This window comes from Marmota monax, unplaced genomic scaffold, assembly GCF_021218885.2.
Source record: "Marmota monax isolate L192 unplaced genomic scaffold, Marmota_monax_Labrador192_F-V1.1 WCK01_AAM20220418_F8-fsc00020, whole genome shotgun sequence".
Lineage (NCBI taxonomy): Eukaryota > Metazoa > Chordata > Mammalia > Rodentia > Sciuridae > Marmota > Marmota monax.
In genome coordinates, this window is record NW_026692912.1 from 21,856,644 (window position 1) to 21,883,447 (window position 26,804).

General features: G+C 59.0%; 1 protein-coding gene across 1 annotated transcript in view; it reads left to right on the forward strand.

Annotated features, from left to right (window-relative positions):
• The first annotated feature begins 3,911 nt into the window (after positions 1–3,911).
• The window catches only part of Prrx2 (paired related homeobox 2), a 36,961-nt gene continuing 14,068 nt past the window's right edge, over positions 3,912–26,804 (forward strand). The window contains exon 1 of the mRNA XM_046451880.2: positions 3,912–4,164. Within this exon, the coding sequence (XP_046307836.1) occupies positions 3,912–4,164 (253 nt within the window). The remainder of the gene's footprint in view (positions 4,165–26,804) is intronic.

A 26,804-nucleotide genomic window follows, 5' to 3' on the forward strand; every position in this document is an offset into this window, starting at 1 on the left:
AGAGCTAGAGATGTGGCTCAATGGTAAAGCACCCTGGGTTCAATCTCTGGTACCAAAAAAAAGGCATTGGGTCCAGCTGGATAATCCAGAATAACCTCCTTATTTCAGGGTCAACTAATCACAACCTTAATTCATCTGCTTTGACCCATTTCCAGGGTCTAGAGATTCTGATGTCAACATCTTTGGAAGGTCATCCTTTGTCTATCACATCCACATAGTCTATTTCTAGGTATTTATTCTTAAGAAAACAACTGTTGATGCATAACAATAGGGAATAATGTATTCCTAGGCTTTCATTAAAAATAATGGTGAACAAGATTATTTAAAGATACAGAAAGCAGGTTACAAAATGGTTGGTATGATGTACTTCTACTTTTATGACATATACTGTGTTTCTCCATCTCTCTAACTAGAGAGAGATTAAATAAAAATTATTTTAGGTCATTCCTTTTTCTTGTCTTATTGCTTTTTCTAGGCCTCCAATTCAATATTGAATAAATAGGATAATTGTTTCTAATTTCTTTCATTACACCAACTTTTTTTTTTTTTCCTGGTACCGGGGATTGAACTCAGGGGCACTCGACCACTGAGCCACATCTGCAGCCCTATTTTGTATTTTATTTAGAGACAGGGTCTCCCTGAGTTGCTTAGCGCCTCACTATTGCTGAGGCTGGCTTTGAACTCCTGATCCTCCTGTCTCAGCCTCCAGAGCTACTGGGATTACAGGTGTGCACCACCCGCCCAGCACACCAACTTTTTAAAATGTCTTGAATGTCTGCTGTGTGTCAAGAATCTCTGGGAGTGAGATACTAGTATTTTTGTTTTCCTAAGTTTACCTATGCTTTTTAAAATCTCAGTGATATTACTTCTGTAACAACAACAAAATGTTTTTAACACATAAACTTTTGAGATGAAGGCAAGTCAGCATTTTCTTTCAAGATGAGACCCAGGACCCAGCCTCCAGGGAGCAGCAGCTAACCAGAGCAGGATCCCTCTTGGCCCCCCTTCTATTTCCCCATCCCTGCTGCCCAGAGTGGTGCCAGGATCAGTAACCAAAAACTGGGCTCCCGTTGGCCTCCATCCCTGACTCTGGGTGAGCATCTTAGCTGCATCCACACCTCTACAGAAATTAGTTATTTGTTAGGCCTATCCCTTAGGCCCTGTGTCCCTGAGTTCTCACCTCCCTGTTTAAATGACATTGCCTTAGGTATATTTCCAGGCTGAATCAGGGTCTGAAACTCTTGCTCAAGGGCTGAGCTTTGTGACTACAGCTGCAGCCTTGCCCCTCCCTGCCATCCTGTACCACCCTGCCCTCCTCCAAGGATCGGCAAGGTAGTGACGGCTCAGCCTCAGCGCCATTGGCCTGGCTCCTTTTGCACCCCGACTTCACCCACGATGGAGCCGACTCAGGGAAGGCGAGAAGATGACCTATCCAAGGCCACACAGCTAGGGAATGGCAGTGAACTGATTCAAACCCAAATCTCCCCAGCTCCAGAGGGTGAGGCTGGAACGCCCTGCTCTACTTCTTGGAGTAGATGTTCCAAAAATAATCGTCGTGGGGCTCAGGTGCGGCTCAGTGGCAGCATGTGAGAGGCCCTGGCTTCCGTCCCCAGCACTTGCCGAGTGCTCACTAAATACACCTGAGTGTGGCGCCTCCATCAACTCAGGTTGGTACCTGGACCCTAACAGCTCCTTTTGTAGTTGAAACGGAGAAAGAGGCTAAGTAAATTGCTAAAGGTCCACAGCAAGGTCCCGATTTGAACCGAGTGCTGCCGCCCGAGCAGCACCGTCCCCGGGAGATACGGACGTCACCTCTCAACACGCACAGGCCACGGGCAGGTAAGTGGAGGCAGGAAGCCACCGTGGACCCCAGTCCCACCAAGACACTTTAACATGGCCCTTCTCTGCTGAGCCTCGCTGTATTCATCTGTAAAACAAAACAGCTCAGACAATCCTGGTGCTTCTTCCAGCTCTGGAAGCAGCCTTTGCCTTTGCTGCCTCAGTTTCCCATCTGTCACACAAGGAAATTGGACCAAGATGGTGTCTCAGGCCCTTCCGGCACCCCTGGCTGATGTGGGCTGCTCCCCCATGTTGTAGGCCATGAGCCCAGAATTTCACCTGCAGCAGCATCCCCACAATGCCCATAGGTTTTCTTTGTTTTGTTTTGCTTTTTCGGGTACCAGGGATTGAGCCCAGGGTCACTCGACCACTGAGCCACATCCCCAGCCCTAATTTGTATTTTATTTAGAGACAGGGTCTCACTGAGTTGCCTAGCACTTTGCTTTTGCTGAGGCTGGCTTTGAACCCGCAACCTCCTGCCTCAGCCTCCCGAGCTGCTGGGATTACAGCTGTGTGCCATGGCGCCCAGCTGTGCCCATAGGTTTTTAATGTGGCCTGATCTGCAGGGCAGGAGCTGGGCTCAGAGAGGGCTGGTGTCCCATTTAAAGGCACACAGCAGTACACCGTGCCTAGTACACTGGGCTGGAATCTGGTCTCTGACACAAAACTGTTCTGACCCTGGGAAAGCCCCACTTGGGGGCCCTGCACTGTCCTGGGATGAGACCCCCCATTCTGTGGGCTTTCTGGGTGCTCCAGCCAGGCCTCCCCTCCAAACATTCTTCAGGGCTCCACGCGACTCAGTCTCTCAGAAAGTCGTCCAGCCACACACACTGGGTAGAGCTGGGAAGCCCTGGCGTCGGCTGGGCCCCTGCCAGTGCCCTGGGAGAAGGCAGGTGGCCACCTCCTTGCCAGCCTTCTCACTGGGCACTGCTTGGGGCAGATTTCCAAGGACAAAGAGCCCCACCATCTCCAGGCCCACAGCCTACCCTGGCCTGGCTGGCGGGAGGACGGAAGTCCTTTGGGGGCCACTCAGCCTCATCCTGGGGGTGATTCATATGCTACAGAACCAGGCTGCCGGCGGGTCTGGGGATGTGTGTGCAGGGCCTGTTTTCTGCGGGGAGCCCAGAGAGGACATTCCGAAAGGCTCTTGGAGGGTTATTTTTTTCTGGGGATAAGGACTGAGGGACAGGACGGTGAGCAGCAGTCCTGGGGTAGGACCAGTGTCAGCCAGAGAGCTCAGCGTCTCCCTCTGCTCCCTCCGCGGGTCTTTTCTGGGCTCTCCTTAGAAAACAAAAACGAGAGCTGAGACCCAAGCCGGCCCCTCTCTCCCTGTCACCCATCTGTCGGTCTGGCTCTCTGGCTGCCTATCCCCTGTGTGTACACTAGGAATTCTGAAGGGAACCGCTTTGCTCCTAGCTCGGCTTTCCTTGGGGTATCATCCGGTGGGAAACAGGAGCAGTGGGCACAGCCAACATCCCAGCTTTCTGGGGGAGGGAATCTCGGGGCTGGGCGGAGCGAACAAGGTGGTCCAAGTGGACCTTGGATTCTTTCCGTCGGGCGGGGCAGCGCTGGGGGCAGTGGGGGTGGAGCTGGCAATTGGGACATCTTCCCTGTCACCCGTCTCAGAGTCGCCCCCTGCACCTGCGGAGGAGCTTGGAAGGGGGGTGCCAGTCTGTCCTCTCTGACCCCCCCCCGGGCCCCTCGTGCGGGGTTCAAAGAAGCGACCCCGCGGCTCCCCAGACGTGGTGGGGGGTGGGGGTGGGGGCGGCGCTCGGGGCTCCGGGCCCCGCCTCCAGCCGGCTCAGCGACGGACCCTCCCGGCGGCCGGGTGGGGCGAGGGGAGGGAGGAAGGGGCGAGGTCTGCCTCAAGAGGGGCGTGTGGCGGGCGCAGCCCGTCCGGCGACTTGGGCGCGAGCGGCCGGCGGCGGCGAGGGGAGGGCGGACGGTCCGTGCCCCGACGTACGTCAGCGCCGGCCGGGGAGGCGGCGGCGGGACGGCAGAGCGGGCGGACCGGGCGCCGCTCCACCCGCGCCCGTCTCCGCCGGGGCCCCGCGCCCCGGGCCGCCCGCGGCATGGACAGCGCGGCCGCCGCCGCCTTCGCGCTGGACAAGCCGGCGCTGGGCCCGGGACCGCCGCCGCCCGCGCTGGGGCCCGGCGACTGCGCCCAGGCGCGCAAGAACTTCACGGTGAGCCACCTCCTGGACCTGGAGGAGGTGGCGGCCGGGCGGCTGGCGGCGCGGCCCGCGGCCAGGGCCGAAGCGCGCGAGGGCGCGGCGCGGGAGCCGTCCGGGGGCAGCAGCGGCAGCGAGGCGGCGCCGCAGGACGGTGAGTGGCGCGGGCCGGGGCCGCCGAGGGCGTGGGGACCGCGGGACCGGCCCGGGCGGAGTGCGGCGCTGGAGGGAGGCGGCGCTGCGACCCTGGGGCGCGGGACACGCCGCAGCCGGGGCGGGCTGCCGCTGACTGGAGCTCTGGACTAGGGCAAGGGACCTTCGGCTGGAGCCGCCTAAAGTCGTGGGTGTGCGACTTCGGGGAAGGGGCTGCCCTGGCGCCCGGCCCTGGAGGCAGCCCGTGCCTCCTGGGAAGTGGGTGCGATTCAGTCGGTGCCATGTTACTGCTGGAAGACGAGGCCTTGGAGGGGCAGAGCATCGGGGTGGGGCAGCTGGGTTTCCAACTGTCCCCCGTGCCCGCCAACTACTGCCGCAGAGGGTTCCTGGGTGTTGACGCCTGTGTGCCCCCACCCTGCAGTGTGCCCAGGATCGCGTCCTGGGTGGAAGGGCTCAGCCCTAAAGAGCCAGCCGGGCCTCTCTTCCCCTGCAGAGGTTAAAGGTCATCAGGAAGGGGCTTTAAAAACAAACAATCCACCCAAGTGGCTTTTTTCAAAAAGTCACACAGGATCACAGAGTCCCAGTCCTTGGTAAGAAGGGGTGGGGGTGGGGAGAGCAGGAGATGAGGATAAAGCAGCAGCCGTCCCAGCAGGACGGTTCCCTGGAGGCAAGGCAGATTGCCCACAGCTCACCCGGCCTGCCCTGCCCTAGCCCTGGGGGTGGGCTGGCCTGCTGGGGGCTCTGAGCCACCTGGCTTTGTTCTAGTCCCCCACAGGGTCTGCCTACCTTCCCGCCCACCTCTGGGACCCCAGTTCCTACACCAGCCTCTTGGTTCCAGGGGTGCCCAGGCTGGTGGGAGCCTCATTCTCCCATAAGAGGGGGACAGGGACAGTGGAGGTGACTTCAGCCTAGTCTGAAACCCCATCTGGGAGCACGTGTGTCCTTCGGACAGCATCCTGCTGCCTTCCACAGAGCACCTTCCAAGGGCACCCTGCCCCTGCCAGCCTGGTGAGGAGGGGCCACTGGCTGCCCCACAGGGTGTCTTCCCCCCTCCCCCCAGGCACAGGCCTGGCTGCTCCCTCTACCTTCTGGGCTTGGGGTTTAGACCCCTGATGAGAAGGTGGAGGCAAACGGTCCAGTTTGGGCCAGGAGTAAAGCGGGCTCAGGTGGGGAAGGCCATGACAGCCCCAGGACATTGGTGGACCCCCGGGGGCTCTGGCTGGCTCCCCTCAGAGAGGAGAGCAGGGCCTGGTTTTACCAGGGGTGGGAGGGAAGGAAGAAGGGAGGAGAGGAGGGATGGTGGCAGGGTCTGGGCAGGAGGCCGGGCCTTTCCCAGGTGGGGCCCTCAAGGTCTCCCAGGGGAATTCTCCCGGGCATCCAGATGGCTGCTGTCCTCTGGGGATGTGAGCACCTGGATAGGACCACTGAGCTGCTGGGCAGCTGGGTCCATGGTGGGAGTCCTCAGCAGCCCCCTGGGGCCTGACCACCTTCCCCAAGAGCCTATGAGACCTCCTGAGGAGGGGCTTCCTGCACACTGGGGGTGTCTTGAGGGGTCGAGGACATGCCGGGTCCCTGTGGGGTCAGTTGGGACAGTCTGGGCCAGGCTCAAGGAGTTGCTCACCAGCTGGCCTCTGCCTCAGGAGCCACACCCAGATCTGCCCTGGGACTGTGAGGCGGCAGCGGTGAGTCCAGGTCTGCAGACCCAAGTGAAGGGAGGGGACAGGGACAGCTCTCTGTTCATCTCTGGTCATGTGGCTCTTCCCACTGCCATCTGTCAGGGATTCCCACGACCTGAGGGATCCGAAGGCGGGGGACCTTTCTCCTGGTGAGCACAGCATGCACCACTGGACCCTATGAAAGTGGGCATCCAGGGCTGGGGGTGCCAGGACTCCAGACCCCGGGGCAGCACACGTGGGCTGTGGCTGACATTGGCCCATCCTGGGCCCTCCTGAGGCCTCCTACCTGCTGGGAAGTGTGTTTTCCTGTGGCTTCTGGGTTCTCTCCAGGTCCAAAGAGAAAGACTGGCCAAGAAAGAAGCCACAATTCCTCCTAGAAAAGTTGGGATTAGTAGGGAGACGAATGGGCTGGAAATCTGGTAGGTTTTCAACCTGCTGAGTTAGCAGGTTCGAAATTCTGAAAAGTTTTTAAAAATCTTTTGTTTCCTCAAGCCACAAGTAGTACCGCTCATTCCTGCCAATGACTTCCCAAGACCCGTCTTTGCCTCGGGCTGGCCGGGGAGGCTGTGGCTTCACCCGTGACTCAGAACAAACCAGGGTCTCGAGTTCCTCCCAAATCAAACGCTGAGGGCTGTGCGGGCGCTGAGCTATGCCAAGCACGTTAGGAAAATAAACCCTCGTTTGCCGCCTTAGCAGTGACTTACAACAAAAGAACCCACGCTCATCACCAGGGTTTCTCTGAAGCATTCCCTCCTGTGGGCAGGGCGGAAACCAGGACGGGACACACTGGGAAAATCAACAAAGGCCCTGGAGGCGGCAGAACTGAGACCCTGGCCAGTGAGGCCCCAGCCTGCTGCAGGAGGGACCGGGCAGATCCCCCGCGGGTCCACTTTTCAGACATCCAGGATGCTGCTGCGCTGCTTGCAGTCTGAGCCTGGGGTGGCCAGGGCGAGCTGGGGCCCTGGGGTGGGCCACCAAATCCAACAGGGTGATATGGTGGCTAGCCATGGGCCTGCAGGGCCAAGGGAGGGCCTGAGGCACCACTGAATTTGGGAGACAGGCAGACTTGCTTTCAACTTTTTTAGTGGTGATAAAATATGTCTAGCCCAGGCTTTACCAGGTTAACCATTAGCGCGGCACAGATCCTTGGCGTCAGGGACGTTCACACTGCCGTGCAGTGGTCCCCACCTTCCACCCCTAGAACTCTTACGTCTTCCCAGACGGTCACTCCACACCCAACAGGTAACCTCTGCCTCCCCGCCCCGGGTCCCTGGGCCGCTCTACTTTCTATGAATCAGGCCACACTAGGGGGCTCCAATAAGTGGAACCAAACAGTGTTTGTCCCTAGTGCTTGGCACCTCCCTTGGTGTGACTTCTGAGAGGTTCACCCTGGCGCAGGTTGCAGCTGCGGGGTCCTGTGCTGTGTGGGCGTGGCTTTTGCTCATCCCCCTCAGTGGGCGCTTGGGTCTCGCTACCTGTTGTAAGCAGTGCTGGTGCGAAGTGTGCAATTAGCCGCGCACCCCAGCTTCCAATTCTTTGGGGTGTTTCCGGAAGTGGGCTGGCTGGGTCCTGTGGACACTCTCTGTAGTTGTGGTTTTTTTTTTTTTTTTTTTTATTACTAGTTGATAGAGCTTTATTTTATCTCTTTTTATGTGGTGCTGAGAATGAACCCAGTGCCTCACACATGCCGGGCAAGTGCTCACCGCCAGCCCCATCCCCAGCCTCAGCCTCAGCCCCAGCCCCAGCCCCACCCTCAGCCCCAGCCCCAGCCTCAGCCCCAGGCCCAGACCCAGACCCAGCCTCAGCCCCAGACCCAGACCCAGACCCAGACCCATCCCTAGCCCCATCCCATCCCCAGACCCAGACCCAGCTCCAGCCCCAGCCCCAGGCCCAGCCCTCTCTGTAGTTTGAAGGGACCGTAGTTCGGTTCTCACGGCGGACTCTGGGTTGCTCTGCATCTGCAAAAGCCAGCCTGGAGCCGGGAGTGGGCTGAGGGGATGTGAAGCATTCTCTGGAAGCAGGTCTTCCTAGGAGAGTCCTCTCCCCGGCCTCCTCTCCTCCCTGGCCTCCTTCTCTCTCGTTCCTGCTGGGAAACCGAGTCATGCTGCTCAGCCAGAGCTGGCTGAGCCATGGGACACCTGAGGACCGGTCCTGGCTTGTGATGCTGGCTCTACATGTGGCCTTCTCTGGGTCCCACCTGGACATGGGAGATGGCACACAGGTGTTCATGAGACCCTTCCTAATTGGTCACGACCCCACCCGGCCTAGAAGACCGCTCTGTGGTGGCTGAGGTCGTAGCCCAGTGGTGGAGCACTGGCCTGGCCTGAGGGAGGCCCTGGGTTCCATTCTCATCCCGCATAGAAATAAACTAAAGAAAGCCACTCTGTGGCCCGTCCCCTGGGCTTGTGGTGTCCCAGAGCCTGGGCCTGGTGCCTGGACTCTCAAGCAGATGAGGGCGTCTCAGCACAGGCCCCGGGAGTGGGGAGAGGAGGACCTTTGGTGGCAGCCAGTGGCTGGGGCAGTAGTGGGCCTCTCCGTCCCTGTCCGCGGAAGGACACCTGCTGTTTCAGGAGGGTCCTGCCCCTCTCTGCAGCAGACCTGGAGCTGGGCTTGGGGCCTGGCACAGGGGCCTCAGACCACCAACATCCTACAAGGCCTTCCTTTCAGGTAGGCACTCAACAGTCTAGAGCTGTTTCTCCCAGAAGATTCTGGAAGGTACCTCTGGAACACCTGCTTGCCCACACCCTTGAGGCCTAAAAAGAACCCCGAAGTTCAGCGTTGCCATCTGTGAAATGGGAACAAGGGGCATCCCTTATGGAGGAGCCCTGAGTGTAGGGGTACCCAGCCCTGTAGGTGCTCAACAAAGATCTCGTGACAGCTGCTTGAGATGCCCGCAGTGACCCTGCAAATCAGGCCCGGCTGGTGATTATCATCCCTATTTTTTTGAGGCCCAGAGAGGCTAAGTGCCCTGCCCAAGTTCTCACAGCTGGGAAGGGAAGGCTGGGCCTCCGTCTCCTGCGCAGCTCAGTGTCTGGCTGGGGAGGGTGAAGGAGGAGCTGCCCCAGGCTGTGGGGAAACTTCTGAGAGGGGTAGGGAGGTGGGGTGGGCCTTGAGGACCGGCGCCGACTGGGGCTTTCGGGATGGACATTGTGTGCATGGGGCTTTCGGGATGGACATTGTGTGCATGGGGCTTTCGGGATGGACATTGTGTGCATGTACCAGGGGCTTCTGAGCAGCAGAGACCAGGGGCTGGGGTGGCTTGTCCTGGGCAGGGCTGTGAGGTCAGGTTGGACCGGGCAGAACTTGGCATGTTTCATGGTGACCCAAGCCTGAAAGGACAGTGGCCAACCGTGGGTGGAGGCAGACCTGGGGGTTGCTTGGGGGGCCGTGTGTCCCTGAACACACCCCACAGGAGGGGTGACTGTGCACTGCCCTGGGGAGTGAGGGGGAGGGGGGTGGCCATGGTGGGGTCTCCCCCGGGCGCATGGCCAGCAGAGTGCCCACGGTGCGGCCCCCGCCTCCTGCTCCCCGCCGTGCTGGCCCCCACCATCCAAAGCCACCCCGGAGCCCGGGGAGTGCTGAGGCAATGTGACCCAGTGTGCACCCCCAGGCAGGTGCGGGCTGCGTGCGGGGGGGGGGGGGCCGTGCATGCAGCAGCTGGGGGAGGGGCTTCTCCAGGTCCTCTGCAGCCCCGTCTGGGTCACATTGCCTGGCGGGGTGGGGGCTGCCCAGCTTTTGGGGGGTTGGAGGTGACGGAGTGAGGCAAGAGTCCCCACCCCTCACCCTCCGTACACCTGTCTGGACTTGGAGTGCCCAGGAGGGTCCCTGTGGAGCACAGATGGGACAGCCCCCAGCTCCCTGCTCATCCCTCCTCCCTCCCTTCCTTCCTCAGTCATGGCACCTCCTCTGCCCCCAGCGTGGTGGCTCCTGCCAGGAGCTCCCTCTGTGCACAGAGTGGGTGGTTTGAAAGTTTTGCCTACAGGAGCCACTTGTAGCAACTGTCCAGGAAGCTTCCAGAACTGTCATTTCAGAGTGAAGGGGTTCTCAGGCCCGACTCCCGTTAGTTTAAGACACTCTAACCCTGCTTTGCGGTAGGTCGGTGAGAACCCTGTCAAAAGCTGGCATTTGGGAACCACATGTCCCCGACTCCCAGACACGACACACACACCCGCACACACCCCATCCCGAGGCTCCAGTCCGTCCTGGATGATCCCACCCAGGCTCTTGGTGGCCAGGGTGGCCGCAGGCAGCTAGTGGACGAGCAGACGGATTTGCTGTGCGCGGGCCAGGGGTCAAGTGCCTCTTGCGATGTGCTGTAGTGGGGAGCTACAGAGCTTCCTGTTTAGACGGAGGGAGGTTGGGGGTCTCGACAGGCTCCCACACCCAGCAGAGGCGCTGAGACAGGGTGTCCCTCAGCATCCGGCAGTAGGGGAGGTGACATGCGGCAGAAGCAGGTTGCACCATGCCCGTTGGCCTGGCAGGGCAGAGCTGACTCCCAGCTGCCCAGAAAGAGACTGTGCGCCCAGAGGCGCCAGGCACAGCCCCCTGTGGCCCAGCCCAGCAGCCTGGACGCTCAGGCTGTCCTGGGAATGACAAAGCACTGAGCCCGAGTCCTTTCCACATCTGGGAAGCTGTTTGTTCCCAGCCTGGCTCCTGGGGACCACCGTGATGACAGGACATAGTCCGCGTGAGGCCCCTTACGGGTAATGATATCTTTTATTGTGTCCTAAAAATGAAGCAGGCTCTGGAAGATATTATTTTTGGTCTCTTTGTGATCAGTTCTGCTTTTCTGCGTGTGGGATGGGCAGCCGGAAGCCCCAGTCTGGAGGGTCGCTGGGAGGGCTTGGAGGGAGCCCAGAGGCCGTTGCTGGACAGAGGTGGCGCCAGATCGAGGCCTGAAAAGGGCAGGTGCTTAAGGACCTGGAGGCCAGGAAGTATCCACAGAGGGACCCTCCAAGCCACAGCTGAGCAGGTGCTTCTGAGCCTTGAGATGCAGTCAGGGGCCCTCAACTAGGGCTCGGAAATCGGGGCTCCCACTTGGCCTCGGCCGACCCTCCAACCCCGGGCACGCCTCGTTGTTGGGTTGAGCCCAGTGCCCCGTGTGCAAAACAAGAGGGTTGGGCCGTGTGTTTCTGGCCATATTTTATGAGCTTCCACGAATGGCTGCCTTGGAATCACCCAGGGAGCTGGTTGAAGTTTGTGTCCCAGCTCATGACATCAGATTCTGGCTCCAGGGCCTGGACCTCCACATTTAACGGGGCCCCCAATGATTTTTATACCCTGCTGAAGGCTTCCCCAGAGCTGCTGTGCCCCTTCACCTCCATCTTCCCACAGAGGGCTGGCGAGGCTGCCGCAGGGGGCAGAGGTTGGCGAGGCTCAGGAAGCTTCCAGAGGATGGGCTGGAGCCCAGGAGAGGGAGGGAGCTGCTCGGAGGCTGAACCCACCCCCAGACCTGGCTGCAGGAAGCCACCCTGTGGGGTGAGGAGGAACAGCTCTTCTCAGCCACCCACAGCAGTCTCACCCCCTGGTACCCGCCTTCGGAGGCCCAAGGAGTTAGGGAGAAGGGGGTCATTGTCCTTACTCCCCCTACCTGCAGAACTGGGGTCCCTGCCACCATGGCCACTGAAAAGTCCCCTCCTGGCTCCCTGTCCCGCCCCTCGGCCACCCTCACCCTGTTGCCCACTACAGCTCCCACCGGCTCCCCTCCAGGGGTGCCCCTGGGGTGGGCATGCACTGTCCCCAAGGAGACGGCCACTTCTCCTAGCCTGTCTTCTGGCCCCCTCCTCCTGTCCCCTTGTCGGTCCTTCCTGGCCGCGGGTCTCCCCACCCATGGCCTCCCTCCCTGCCGTGGGCGCCGACGTTCACACGCCAGAGATGGCGTTATTAAAAATGACATTTAACCAGGGCTGGAATTACCACGCGGATGGCTGCAAACCTCTGAATCAAAGTGGGAGCCGCCAGGCGGGCGCGCCTGGCCGGGGCCTCGCGGCCTCCCCGCCGCCAGAGCTGTGCACGGGCCTCCCATATAAAACCCCGCCGAGGGCCGAGGTCTTGAAAGCCATGCACCTCCTTTCATTAGACTAACAAATAACACGTAACAGAAAACAGCTGTGAACAGCAGCCCCTAATGCTCTCAAGATGGGGCCGCCGGCGGCCAGTCCAGCCAGTGGGCAGCGGGGCGGGCTTGGTCTGCCCCCACACCAGGGGGCGCGGGCCCTGGGGAGCGCCTGGGAGCCCCTGTCTCCAGGCCTCCTCCTGCACCCGGCAGGCAGGCGCTGGGAGCTCCTTCTCCCCTGTCCTCTGGCTGGGGTGGGGGGGTCTGAGTGCAGGGGAGGGTTCCCCGGGTGGTGGGCTGCACAGCTGGAACCAGAGGCCAGGTTTTGAGTCCCCGCTAGGGCCTGAACCTGCCGAGGCCTTGCTAGGTCCTCCTCTCTGAGTTCCACACTTGGTATAGGAGGAGAATCCTGTCTCTCTCCAAGATTTGGGAGATGATGGATGCAGGGTGCTGGCAGCTGAGCTCGTGAGGAGTGCTGAAAAGGGTGTCTGCTGCCTGATTACAGAGAGGAATCACAAGCTCAGAGAGGCTTAGCAACTTGCCTGAGACCACACAGGCTAAGGCTGTGCATCCCTGCAAAGTGCCCCCCACCGACCCTGTGGCCTTGTAAGCCAGAGAGGCTCTAGCTACGGACATCATTTCAGGTTGGGTGTTGGGAGACTGGGTGCCTCCCCAAAACCAGAAACATGAGCCTCACAGCTCAAACCTGGAGAGGAAGGGCTACGTCCCAGACTGGGGGAAGAAGTCCAGAGAAAACAGCCCAAAGTTGGGAGGAAAGACAAATTGGCACTGTGTTCCATTTCCCTTTGTGATGAAGCCACAGAAAAGGGACCCTTTTGCCTTGTCCTGAGAGCCAGGAACATGAACTCCTCTGCTCCCACCGATATACGCTCTGCTTTCTGGCTCCAAGAAAACTGGACAGGATTCATTCGTCCGCTCATCCACTCAGGGCCCAGGTCTGTTGTCGTGGGCACTGTGCGGGAGACCCGAGGACAGGCGGGCCTGGCCCTGCGGGCGTGGGGCTGCGCTCAGAGCAACATGGCCGCCTGCTCTCAGCTGCGACGTGCTGTGGCCTCTGGCTGGATTCTCTGCAGGTGAGGGAGGGAGGTGAGGCCTTCGCTCTGCTTACAGAGCAGAGGCCCAGAAAGGTGGAGGGACTTGTCCACAGCCCCCAGGTCCACACTGCCCCAGGGGGCCGAGGAGCTCTCCCTGTCCTGCCAGGAATCCAGACCCCACTCTTCCCGGGAGCCACTGAGCGGACGCTGACCCGCGGCACAGTGGGGCAGTGGGCGCGAGAGCTAGGGAGGGGCCGGCTTCAGGAAGCTCCGTTTCCTAGAGAAGTCATGTTCTAATTGAAGGGCAGCCTCGCCCGCAGAGCCAGCCGCCCAGCCACCGCAGCCCGCGGAGGAGAGCGTCCCAAGTTGCTGTTGACAAGAAGTAAAAAGGGACTCTGCTCCGGTTCCACCAGGAAGGACGAGAGAAAGGCAAAGACCTGACAGCAGAGGAGGCTGGCTGTTAGAAGGCGCCTGCTGGTCCAGCAAGCTCATGTCTGGGGGAGCGGACTCGGGGGGCTGCCTTCCCAGGGAATAGAAAGCGGGGGAGGCGCCCTGGGAACACCCCCCCATCCCACATGTTCGTTGAGCACCTACTACATGCCAGTCCTGGCTGGCACTGGAGGAGACGGGGAAGGGCCCGGCTGCTGAGAGCAGACCATGAGGCTCCCACCTGGTCAGGCGTGTTGGGTCCCTTCCTGGAGGAAGTGGAATTGCAGTGGGGACCCAAGGGATGAGTGAAGTGAGGAATGACTGCTCTGGGTGGAGGGGACACATGCAGAGGCTCAGGGGTGGGAAGAAGCGTGGCTGTTCCAGGAGCAGAAGGATCAGGAGAGGGTCCAGCAAGCCCCTTTTGTTCGAGCTTTGCCATTTTCAGGCGCTGGGGCAAAGCTCCAGCTTAGCCAGTGCGAGGCCCTGGGTTCAATCCCCAGCAGCAGAACAATAAATAGCGTAGATTTTCCACGGTTGAGAGCAGTGGAGTCCTTCCTCTGTTGCAGGTGTCTGGAGTGTTTGGATCACCCAGGCCTTCCCCAGGGGCTCTTGAGAGGGCAAGTGTCCCCTGTTCTGTGGGGGCAACAACCATATCCCAGTTTCCCGGGGCCTCCTGGGATGCCCTCGTCTCCACGGGGGACTGATCACAGGCTGCCGCAGCCTATCAGGCCCAGGCCCCTGCTCAGTGGCTCCTGGGGAGAGTGGGGTCTGGATTCCTGGCAGGACAGGGAGAGCTCCTCGGCCCCCTGGGGCAGCGTGGACCTGGGGGCTGTGGACAAGTCCCTCCACCTTTCTGGGAGGCCAAGTCTTGAGTTGGAGAGCCCAGGTGGAGGGAAGGCCCAGGAGCCCTCAGCCAGGGGTGGGCAGGTTCCTGTGCCCCACCTGTGTGGGCCTCACCAGTCCCCTGCACCCATCAGGAGAGTGGGCGGGGTGCAGGAGGGGAAGCCAGCGCCATCCCTGGTAACAAGTGCATGATGCCAGCAGCTCAGCATCAGGGCTGTGGGTCACAGATGCACAAAGACCCAGAGACAGAGTTCCACTAACCAGCAGAGGAGGCCGTCCCAGGCAATCGGCTGCAGACCCCAGGGGACAACGGGTCAGGTGCTCGGGGCAGGGGGACCTGGAAGATGGGTGCAGGTGGCAGGTGCTCTCCTTCATCTCCGTCACCATGATCCTGACAGTGTGGACCATTAATTGTGCTACATGTTTTACTCTCTGTGTGGATCATCTCATTGGACGTCTCCAGCTCCACGAGGTGGCGGTCCTTTGGCCCCGTTTTCCAGCTGAGGCCCAGCAAGTCGGGTTACTCAGTGAGACTCCAGGGCCAGCAGGTCAGGGGCCTTTGTCTGCAGGAATTCTCCACCATGCCGGCCCAGAGCCCAGGACAGTCTCCCTGTGACCTTGCCTCCGTGGGTTCCTTTACGGTGGGCAGCAGAAGATTCCACTGAACTAGAGCAGGGCTTGCTAAACAAGACCAAGCTGTCCTGGATGCAGACAGGCAAGCTGGGACTGCCCCCACTGTCCCCATGCAGCTTGAGGTGACGCGGGCCTAGATAGGACCAGCCCCAGAGAGCTCCTGCAGGTACCCTTAGGGGTACTGTGGGGATTCTGGCCTCAGCCTCCTCCTCACTTGCTGAGCTATTTTGAAACGTGCTCATCTCTCTGATCCTGGAATTTCTCTTCGGCAAGATGGAAGGACCCGGGGCTTGGGCTGTTCAGGGGAGTCCATGAGGTCAGGCAGGTGGGAGCTCAGCTCTGTGCCTACTGGGCCCCCTCCCTGTCCCTCAGGAGGAGGGGCGGATGCAGTTTGGGACTTCCTTCACAGATGGAAAATCTGGGGTGGGAGAAGCTTTCCAGCCACCTCCCCCCGCAGGCAGGGGCACCGAGTTAAGCCAGTGGGCCCCAGCAGCTCCCCTGGGGGCTTTGCTGAAACCTAACTCTACTTTCCCCAAGGGGGACACTGACCAGCCCATTGCCCCCAACGTCACAGGACCCAGACCCCTCTGTCCCTGCCCGGTCTGCCTGGGGACCCCTCTTGGGAGGGACAGTGCTGAATTGCTTCCTCGCTGCCGCTGGACCTGACCGCCACTCCAGAGCGGGAGGAGGCGTCTTGCTTTATTTTCCACGGCACTGACTGTAACCGTGTCTAATTTCATGACAAATACCATCTATAAAACACAGCACAACTATTTTTATAATGTGGTGTTTGAGGTTAAAAATTCAAATTAGAGATTAATTGCAACTTCCAGGAGACCTGGGGGTGAGAGAGCCCAGGGAGAAGGCTGGGACGTTCGGGTGTGCGTCCGGAGGGCTCTCCCCTACCCTCCCAGCCTGGCTAGAGCATGAACACGCATGCGCACTCCACACGCCACCAGTCCTAGGCCCTGCAAAGCTGGCGCAGACGTGCTGTTCGCCTTCTGAGGGAAGCTGATCTGGACCCTGGCTTCCTTCTCTGCCCAGGACCCCATGTTAGTAGCCGTCTGAAGCAGGTTCCCCATGACAAAGCAGCCCTGGGGTTTTGGGAGGCAGATGGCAGAGGAGGGAAATGCCCAGAGCTTGGGGGACAAGAAAAGAAGTGAACAGATCAGGTTTATGGCCGTAGGTGCCAGCTCTCTGCTTCTCCATAAACCCGCCCTCCAAACCAAAACCAGATGGAAATCGAAGTGGTCTGAGGGCGGGAAGACGTGTGGGAAGGGAGGTCTGGTCGGGAGGAGGCAGGATAAGAGAGCCCCATTCTCAGAGAGGCCAAAGGCAGGACGCATCCCCTTTGGCATGCAAGGCCAGCTCGGGGACCCTGGCGGAGGAACTTGAGAGTCCTGGAGGTCTCACTGGCAGCTTCGGGGCTCTCTGGGGAACCACGGAAGAGTTTCCTGTCTTCTTCAAAACGGGGGAAACAGCAATGGACCGGAGAGGGGCCACTCTGGGCACTCGAATTTTCCTCTTTCCACTTTCCCATGAGTATGGACATCCCCGAGGAAGAGGTGTGGTTAGGAGGTGGCAGCTCCGGGGAGTTGCTGGCCAGCTGTCTGTGGCCCGCAAAGGGACCATGGAGTCAGACTGGCTCCGCTGGGCTCCTGGGGCAAGGAGTTTCCCGAGCCTCAGTTTCTTCATCTGTAAGGCAGGGACAATGACAGCACCTACCCAGAAGTGTGGGTTTTGAGGAGGAAGGGGATAGGCGCACTGGGCACATGGCAGGCTCCTCCTGTCCTTATTATTACTGCCTTTGCTATTGTTAGGATCTCGTGGTAGGGGACCCAGAGAGAGGATGAACTGAGGACCCAGCCACACCCCTGGCGGCTGCGGGTCCCCAGGGACCCTCATCTTCCCAGCATAGGGATCAGGAAGTGTCCCAACCCAAACTAGCTCCATATTAAGGCAAAATCTCTGTCCGTCCCACCCCGAGGCGGGGCAGCGAGAGCAGGCGCTGGTCTGTCCCCATTGTCTGTTGGCAAGCTCAGGACCAAGCCAGAGGGGGAGCGCAGGCGGCCTCCACCCGCTCTGGGCAGTGGCTTTGCCCGCTCCCGGGGACTGCTCGGGTATCTGCAGTCCTCCTCAGCCTTTGGCACAGCAGACACACAAAGCCGGGCCTGAGCGCAGGGTCGGGAACAGCCTGAGGGCGGGGCTTTGCCTGTGAGGCCTCCCGCCTCGGCGCGCTGCGCTGAGCCTGCCACACCGTCCTTAAAGTGGCTTCTTTGGGTGATGTCACTGTCCACAGGAGCCCCTGCTGGGACCCGCTTCCTTCCTTTCGAGGTCCCCCACTACAGGCGAAGCACTAGACCAGCAGGACCTTCCTCCTCTTTATAGAAGGCTGTCGAAATCTCCATTTCACAGATGAGAAATGGAGGCTCCTTTATTCAGCGCTTCATGACCCCCTACTAAGCGCAGGCTCCAGACAGACACCCACCAATCGGCTGTCCGAGCCGGGGAGTCCCTCCCACCACCGCGGGCAGAGGCAGCGTCCCACTCCAGAATCCAGAACACCCCACCCTGTCCCTGCTCACCCCACGGCACACGGCTGCAGCTGGCCAGAGCCCCCCAACAGGCCGCACAGATTATCCTGCAAACCTAGCTTGGAGGGGGACCTCTGACCCGCCCATGTGGCCGGGGGTGTGCGAGTAAAGAGGATTCACGAGGCGGGTCCGCAAGTCCCTGGGCGCAGTGCTGGCTGCAGACTAGGGTGGAAAGGGGCTCCTGGAGCAGGGGGCACACTATTCTACTTCTGCCAGAGCGAGGACAAGGAGCTCAGGTGGTGTGCCAGTCAGGGCCGTCACCTAAGACGGATAGAAAACCAGTTGTGGGGGCTGGGGATGTGGCTCAAGCGGTAGCGCGCTCGCCTGGCATGCGTGCGGCCCGGGTTCGATCCTCAGCACCACATACAAACAAAGATGTTGTGTCCGCCGATAGCTAAAAAATAAATATTAAAATTCTCTCTCTCTCTCTCTCTCACTCTTAAAAAAAAAAGAAAAGAAAACCAGTTGTGGGTTGTGGCTCAGTGGTGGAGCGCTTGCCTAGCATGTGGGAGGAACCGGTTCGATTCTCAGCACCCCCATGGGGCTTGGAGACAGACTCACTCACACGAAGCCAAAGAAAAGATGCCAGAAGTCCCAGCAAAAGTCTCCCCATGCCCTGATTGGGCCCCGGCCCACCTCTGAACCGAGAGAAGCTGGGTGCTGATTGGCTGGAGCCCGTGAGGCTGCCCTGGACCCTTGGCCCTGGGGGAGGCTGTTGTCCAAAGGGTCCTGGGAGTGCTGGGGCTCCGTGTGGAAAGGAAGAGTTCCCAGGACAGCCTGGCCCGCTGTGCTTCACGTGCAGCGCCTCACGCAGGCCTCACTGAAGGACCTGCATCAGCCAAGACTCAGAGAGGTCCAGTGACTTTCCCAAGGGCCTTCGGTTGTGAGTGGGGCAGCAGAACTCACTTCAGGACCTCAGTCTCAATCATGACTCAAAGCCACCCCTGTCTGCCCATGAGGTCTGGACAGCTGGCTGGCCTTCTTGGCCTCTCTGTAGTGTCACCGAGGCTGAGGGCATCCATCTATTCAGCCACAGAGCTTGTGAGCCAAGGGGTGCTCAAGGGTGATGACCGAAGCCCTCTAGATGGCCAGGGAGTGTCCCAGCCCTACCTGATTCTGGGGAGGTTGCCCAGGCCTGGGCAGCTGGGCTGGTTGGTTCTTACTAGGCCCAGCACCCTCTTCCAGTAGCAAGGCCCCCCACCATGTTGCCTTGGACACAAATACCCTTGACCCATGGCCAAGAACAGTGATGACATGCCATCTCCCGCACTCAAGATGTCACGAACTATTTTTTTTTTAAAGAGAGAGAGAATTTTTTAATATTTATTTTTTAGTTTGTTTTTGGCCGACACAACATCTCTGTTGGTATGTGGTGCTGAGGATGGAACCCGGGCCGCACGCATGCCAGGCGAGCGCGCTACCGCTTGAGCCACATCCCCAGCCCCACGAACTATTTTTAAATTATACTTCTGCCCTGTAATGTCAAAAACTAGGTTCTAGGCCTTCATTTTCCTGGGCCTTAACCCTTGTGTTCCTAGAGGCTAAAAGGCCGGAGGCTCAGAACCCTTCATCCCTCCACCCCAAGAGTTTACTGAGCACCTGTGGTGCCAGGCACAGGCCAGCTTAATCGCTGATGGCAAGAGCTGGGAGAGGCAGTCATGCCCCAGGCCATTCTGGGCCAGTGAGGGGAGGGTTCTTCACGGAGGGGTAAGAGCAAGACTGGGATATCCACTAGTCAGAAGGGACAGCCTACGCAAAGACAGGAAGTGACCTAGAATCCTCAGGAAGCTGAGGCAGGAGAATGGCAAGTTCCAGGCCAGTCTGAACAATTTAGTGAGACCCTGTCCCAAAATAAACATTTAAAAAGAGGACTGGGGATGTAGCTCAGTGGCAGAGCACCCCTGGGTTCCGTCTCCAGTGCTGCACCAGGAAACCCTCTGAGCTGGTGTGTCTGCATGCTCCAGGCCTTTTCTTTTTAGAGATTTAAGCCAAGGGTGCTTTAGCACGAAGGCACATCCTTGGCCCTTTCTATTTATTTATTTTAATTTTCTTTTAATTTTTTGAGACAAGTTTTCACTAAATTGCTTAGGTCCCGGCTAATTTGCTGAGGCTATACTCAAACCTGTGATCCTCTTGATTGAGCCTCCCGGGTCACTGGGATGACAGGTGTGCGGCACCATGCCCTGCGCTCCTTGGTTCTCGCCCAGGGTGGGAGGAGGGGGACGTCCAGGTGAGCATGAATGAAACACTCACCTGGGCCTGTGCTGGTGCAGGGTGGGCTCCAAGGGTGGGCCCCTTGGTAACATGTGCGTCACCAAGCCAGGGCCTTCTCAGAACGAGGTCCCAGTTCATGAAATTAGGACTGGGGATGTGGCTCAGTGGTAGGGCACTTCCCTGGTGTGGAGAAGGTCTTGGGTTCCATCCTCAACACTGAAAAGGAAAATAAGATTCTTGAAATTAACCCTCCTGCTCCCGCCCCCTCCCCTTCCCTCCAGTGGGGGCCTGGGTGGGCCCAGGGGGGTGGGAATGCTAATGAAATCAGTGGAGCCCAGGTGGGCCACCCGTAGGGGAGAATTATGCAGTCTGCACTTCCTGTTACAGGCTCTTTTCCATATTTGATTGTCTGGGCTGAGGGATAGACACCTGCAGCACAGTCAGAGCGGGGACAGATCTGCTGCCTCAAATGACAGTCGTCTTTGTGGAGCCTGGGAGATGTGGGCTGCTCAGGGCACTCGGGCTCATGGACCAAAGTGGCCTCTGGCTCGGCAGGGAAGAGGGGAGAGGTGCAGAGGGTCAAAGTGGGTCCCATCCCCTGACCATCTTCCAGATGCCATCTCACAGCCCCCGCGTGCCCTGCTGTATGGAGGGGGAATGGAGGCAGAGAGGGAGGAACGGGTTGAAAGAACAGCCTGGCTCCCCTGAGGGTCACTGGACCCAAGGCCATGGGGTCCTGATAACAACCAGGTCGGGAACAGGAAGGCATCGTGGCCCAGCCTGGCTCAGAGCCCAGCTGCGCAGGCCTGGGCAGGCCACGTCCACTCTGAGGGAATGAGACGGGGTGCTGAGGACTCACTGTGTGTCCCTCAGAGGGAGACACTCTGTGCTCCGTGAGGTGAGGGGCTTGTTTAAAGCCATGCCTGGACCCATGAACTGCCCCGGGTCTCTGCCCCTCCTGTCCCCCAAGCACCTGTACTGGCACATCAGACTCATTTTTCTCCCAAGATGCATCATTGACATTGGACAAGGCCTATTTGACTCTGAGAGGCCAGGAAAGCTCATGGAGCCAATTCTGTCACTCTGCCTGCTGTCATTCAAGAGCGTGGGGCCCAGAGAGACACTGAAACCTGGAGCTCACACAGAGTAGGGCCCTTTGGGCAGGGTCTTGTAGGATGAGGAGGAGCACACTGCTTGCCCTCTGCCCCAGTCCACGCATCCCTGCCCTCCTGCCATGTGGCCTAGCATCTTCTCTGTGACCTCAGCCTTCTCCTTCATAGAATGGGGTGGACAGCGCCTGCTCTGCGCTTGGAATCATAGTTTGTGGCCTTTTCAGTCTGGGTGTCAGTCACCAGTTTCACATGGGCTCATGGCTTGGGTGCTGGTGTCAGGACACAGGGAGACACTGTGTACCCTCTAACACATGCCTGTCTCCTCTCTGGGGCTCTCCTCTTTCAGGCCTTCCTGCGCCCTCCATCCCCAGCTCCCAACTCCCAAAGTGCTTGTGTCTCCAGCAAGAGCCTGCCTGCTTCCTTGGGGACCCAGAGCCTGGCCCTGGGGACTGGATGACCTCAGGCCAGTCATCATGGCTCCCCCATCTGTAAAAGGGGGATGATAGTACTTATCTCCCAGGACAGTGCCAGACCTTGGTGGGCGGGCACCTTTGGCTCTGGGGACTGCTCCTCGCAAGCTGGCAGGAGCCACTGTGTGTCCTCCTCCCCTTCCTTGCAGGGCTCACTACCTTACAGTCATCACCTGTAACCACCTTGTAGGTGGGTCTCCATTTTGCAGGTAAAAAGCAGGCTCATTTTGGGTAGACGTCCATGGCCACAGGGCTGGAGCTGGCCTCGAGGCCTGTGTGGCACCGGCCATGCACTTGGTGTTCTGCACCCCTGGCCTCCACCCTGGCTGAGGGCTGACTGGAGAGCTTTCAGTGAGGCCTGGTGGGTCCTGCCCCAAACCAGCTCAGTGGGACTCTCAGGGGTGGGGCCCAGGGGCTGGCATCCAATTAAGCTCCACCCCTACCCTGCCTGACCCCTGCACTGTGCAGCTGGGGCTGAGGACACTGGAGGCCTTGCAGCCACTGTCCCTTCCCTCCTCCCTGCCCTCTCCTTCTCCTCTATTGTGGGATATGTGCACTCCTGTCCTGAGAGTCAGCTTAAAAGGTGGGGCCGGTTTTCTCCAGGTTGACTTTTTTCAGGCTTCAGGGGTTAAAGTAAGTGGCCCACACCTGTCATCCCAGCAGTTTAGGAGGCTGGGGCAGGAGGATCACAAGTTCAAAGCCAGCCTCAGCAACTTAGTGAGGCCCTAATCAACTCAGTGAGACCCTGTCTCAAGATAAAATCCAAAAAAAGGGCTGTGGATGTGGCTCAGTGCTTAAATGCCCCTGGGTTCAATCCCTGGTGCAAACTTAATAAATAAATAGAATTGGATGGGCCACTGTGTGTTTATCCACTCACCTACCCGAGGTCATCTTGGTTGCTTCCAAGTTGGGCAATTTGAAAAAAGCTGCTGTGAACAGCCGTGGGCAGTTCTCATGCCCACATTTTTCAGCTCATGTGAGTCAATACATGTAGGGTCTGCTTAGCTTCCTAAGAAACTGCCAGACTTTCTTCCAAGTCTAAGGTCTCTCCCCACCAGCAACAGATGCACATTTGGCCAATTGTCAGTGTTCTGGACCTTGGCCATTCTGATGGGCGCATCGTGGTGTCTTGTTTTAAGTCCATTCCCCAGTGATATATGACATGGACCATCTTTTGTATGCTCATGTGCCATCTGTAGATCTTTGGTGAAGTGTCTGCTCAGGTCTTTTGCCCATTTTTTAACCAGGTTGTTTATCATTTTTGTAAAAAAAAAAAAATGGTAGATAGTCTTTTTCTCTCTCTCTTCCTCCTCCTCCTCCTTCTTTCTCTTCTAGGTAAATAGTATTTTTTTTAAATTTTTTTTGTAGTTGTAGATAGACTGAATGCTTTTATTTTATTTGTTTATTTTTATGTGGTGCTGAGGATTCAACATAGTGCCTCACACATGCTAGGCAAGCGCTCTGCCACTGAACTACAGCCCCAGCCCAGTAAATAGTATTTTTTAAAAATTAATTGAGCTCTTGGGGCAAAGCTTGCCTCATCACAATCTGACTATAGGTATTTATCTACAGAGCTGCTCTGCTGTCTGTATTTTAAATATGTTAGAAAATTTTTCTTGCTATCACCAAGGCTGTGGACAAGGGTTTGCCTCCTGGCAATGCCAGATAGTTGTGGATTTATTCCCTTTAAAAAGTGGAACTGATGATAGGGTTATGGCTCAGGGGTAGAGCACCTGCCTAATATGCATGAGGCACTGGGTTCAATCCCCAGCACCACATTTAAAAAAAAAAAAGCTAAATAAAGGTATTGTATCCATCTACAATACAACTAAAAATGTTATAAAAAGCAGAACTGAACATAGTTTGAACGCACTTCTATGACTGGTGCAGGACCTCCCCAAATGCATGAATGCATGTACTGGGGGGCCCAGGGATAGGGCGAGGGTGGCTGCAGTACCCTCTGGTTCATCTCCTGGAGTCTCTCTGCAGCCCAGGGAGAACTCAACACTGCCCAGGCAGGTGGCCAGGCCTGGCTAAGGCCAGAGCTCATGAATGTCCAGGGTCGTCCTGGATATTCTGGGGGATCCCCTCCTCCCCCAGCCCATGAGTGTGGACACACCTGCAGTTGGCACATCCTCAGAGCTTCCTGGCTAAGGAGGACAGAGGGAGGCCATGGAGTGGGTGTCAGGCAAAGGGACAGAGTTAAATGACCAGAAATTGCCACAGGGTTCTCTCTAGTGCAGATGAGAACCTGCTTTGGGGAGCCAGGCTGCCTGGTAGAGTGGGCTTCCTTCCAGACCCTCTGCCACCTGCCTGTAGCCCCACTGGACCAACTTGCTTGTTTGGTTTGGTTTTACCCCAGAGCTTTGTTTTGTCTCTCTCCTCCCGGGCTGAGGGCAAGAGCCTGCTTCACCACCTAGGGAGAGCTGGGTGGGGAGCCCCTCAAGGCTGGAGCCCCCCTTTTTGGACCCCTGCATCCTTTGTGGGGTGTGGGGAGCAAGGGCCCCACCAGCTCAGAATATTTAACATGGGGCTTGGCTGGAAAGCAAAAGGAGCCTCTCGGCGGGTGGCAGACGCAGGGCGGCAGACGCAGGGCTTGGGCCGGAGCTTTTCCAAAGTGCAGTTTTGTTCTAAAACCCAGCATTTCTGACAGCGCAAGTTAACGAGCCCCCAAGTGAATTCAGAGAGTATTAATGGGAAAGTTCTACCCAGAACTTCACTGCTCAGGGGAAAAAAAAAAAAGGCTCTTACCCTACTTTAAGGGCGAGTGTGGCCCTTTGATGTGGACCTGTATCTTATCAAGCCCCCTCTGAGGAGGGGGAGCTAGTGTAACCTGGAGCCTGCAGATGGCCTGCAATTGGCCAGGCACATGCTCCCCCAGAGGGGCTGGTGGGCCATGCACCACCGAGGCGCATCCAGCACTCACACGAGTGTGAAGGACAGCTCCTGAGGAGCACAGTCCCCTTTCCCCAACAGCCACCCAGGCCCTTGAAGGACAGAAAGGCTCCGAATGTGCCCTCGGCTTCCAGCTCTGGTGTGGGGTGAGATCTGCCATAAGTGGAGGCCTTGCAGTCAGTCCTGCCTGTCAAGGGAAAGGAGTCACCCACATTCCTGAGTGCCCCGGGAGGCCACACTCCCCAGGCAGGTACTGGGATAGGAGGACTTCTGCTAAGGGATCAAAAGGACCCTGAGAAAGGGGAGTGGAGGAGGGGTGCCCTGGTGAGGGTCCACATTGCTGCCGGCGGGGGTGACTTCGGGCTCCAGGTGCACGGTTAGCAGTGGAGGAGCGGGCACTCATCCAGGATCCACGGGGCCCCGGGTGGCGTCTGGAGGCCCACAGCCCAGCTGAGTGCCCGATCTGCTGCCTTTCCAGCCATGGACCTGCGGCTGTGACCGCCCTCCCCCGCCTCACTTCCCCGGCCTGTCCAGCTGGGATGGCGAGTGGAGTCCGTCACGGAGCCCGTCCAGCCCGTGGCCTTGGGTGGCACGGCCGTGGGAACTGCCCCTCGGTACTGGGGGCCGGAGTCCCCTGCGCTTTGCTCAGGGAGAGGGAGGGCGGCGGGGCGGGCGCAGAGGGGGCGCCGGGCGGGCAGGCGGCGCCCGTCCTGTCGGTCCCGGCCACGGCCACTCCCAGGGCGGCGGGCCGCGCGGGCTGGGCGCGCCGGGCTATTAACGTCTGTGTGTCTGGGCCGCGGGTCTGCGGCGAGGCAGGCGCCAGGGGCTCGCCTGGAACCAGATGTGCCGCGGCGCCGCTCTGGCCACCACCGGCGCGGCGCGCTCGCACGCACGGGCTGGCGCGCACATGGCCCGGCGGCGGCTGGCGCGGGGCGCGGCACCCACCCCCGGCCTCGCGACCCCGGCCCGGAGGGCGGGGCAAGGGACCCCCGCCCTCGAGGGCAGCGGGCGGCGGGACGCCGGTTCCCGGGGCAGTGCCCTCGCCCGCGGCCTGTCCCCGAGGGAAGGGACGGAAGGGTGGGCGCCCGGAGCCCAGCCCCCCTCCGGGCTGGGGGCTCCGCGTCCCCCAAGTTTGTTTTCTTAAGTTTGCGCGTAAGATCTTTCTAAGCTCTGAGTCAGGGCCTCCCCTCCGCCGGCCTCGCTGGCCACCAGAAAGGCCCGGAGGGCGGGGAAGCCGGCGGCTGCGGAAGGGGCTTCAGGCACAAGACGCCCATTGAGGCCCTTCCCAGCCTGGCGCCAAATCTGCATCAGCCACGGGAGGGACCCCAGCCCCAGCTGTCGGTCACCACCGTGACTCCCGACACCGCCCCCCGCAGCCCTGGGTGCTCTGCTCCTCCGGATCAGCCCCTTCAAGTCTCTGGGGCCCCATGCTGACCTGGTGGGCTCCCGTGCCCTGGCGGGGGTGACCCTTCCGGGCAGGGGAGGTTAGGAAGAAGCCCAGGGCGTGGATGAGGAGGGGCACTTATGTCCATCTCCATGGAGGCCACATGGAGCGTAAAGAAGAGGCCAGGCCTGAGGAGAAGGCCTCGCAGGCCCTCAGGGTAGGGAGCACCCCTTGGCTTGCAGCCAGGACCCTGCCTGGGAGAAGAGTGGGCCACAGGAAGTAGTGAAAACCAGCCCTGCCCGCCTCCTTGTCTGAACCGGGCCTGGGGGGGGGGGGGAGCTGTCGGCCTCACACACCAACAGGCCGGGGGTGGGCAGGCCCGCACTATCTGCAGGGGCCCAGCACCTGACCGGCAGCCAGCTGCCATTCCATCAGCCAGTATATGGCAAGTCTGGGACCTGAGTCTGGAATCTGGCTCCAAGGGACACGCTGACAGCTACGGTGACTAAGGTGTATGTGACTGATCATGTGTATTTGTCCTTCTAGTTCTCACAACTGCCCCAGGAGGAGATGTGGTTGTTACCCCCATTTTCTAGCTGGGAAGACTGAGGATGTGAGAGGCTGTAGGAGAGGGTGCAGCCGTGGAGGAGGGACTCAGAGCCCCAGCCTGACTCTGGCATCCATAGCTCCTGCCATTGGGCTGGTGGGCACCCCTGTCCTGGCGGTTTTGCATGTAAGAACCCGGAAGTGCTGGAGAGGAGTGTGTTGGAAAGACTTCCTCTGAAGCAGGTGGGGTATTGAACACCACCCCCATCCTTCCCCCCCAGAAAGCTTTAGAACTGAGGCAGCCCCCAGTGTTTACAGCAGACAGGAGCTGGGAGGAACCTTAGTGTCCAAGGGGAGGGGAATGTCTGGCTCAGCAGTCCTGGTCTCCCCGTGGCTGTGAAGATGGCAGGGGGCTGAGGGTGGATGGAGTGAGCTTCCAGCCACCCGCAGGGAGAAGCCTCACCACACTGAATCAGCTCCATAAAATGGCGAGGTAATATCAATCCCCCCAGCCTGAACACACACAACAGCGATGTTACCTGAACACTTACAGGGTGCCAAGTGTTGTCAAATACCAGTTTAGATACCAGTCTCCACTTACAGTGAGGACTCTGAGGCTCAGAAAGGTAAAGCCACTTGTTCACAGATCTCATGTAGCTGGCATGTGATGCCAGCTATTGAATGCAGTTATTTTCAGGAAAGCAAAGTGTGGTTGGACAGGTTGTCCACTGCACA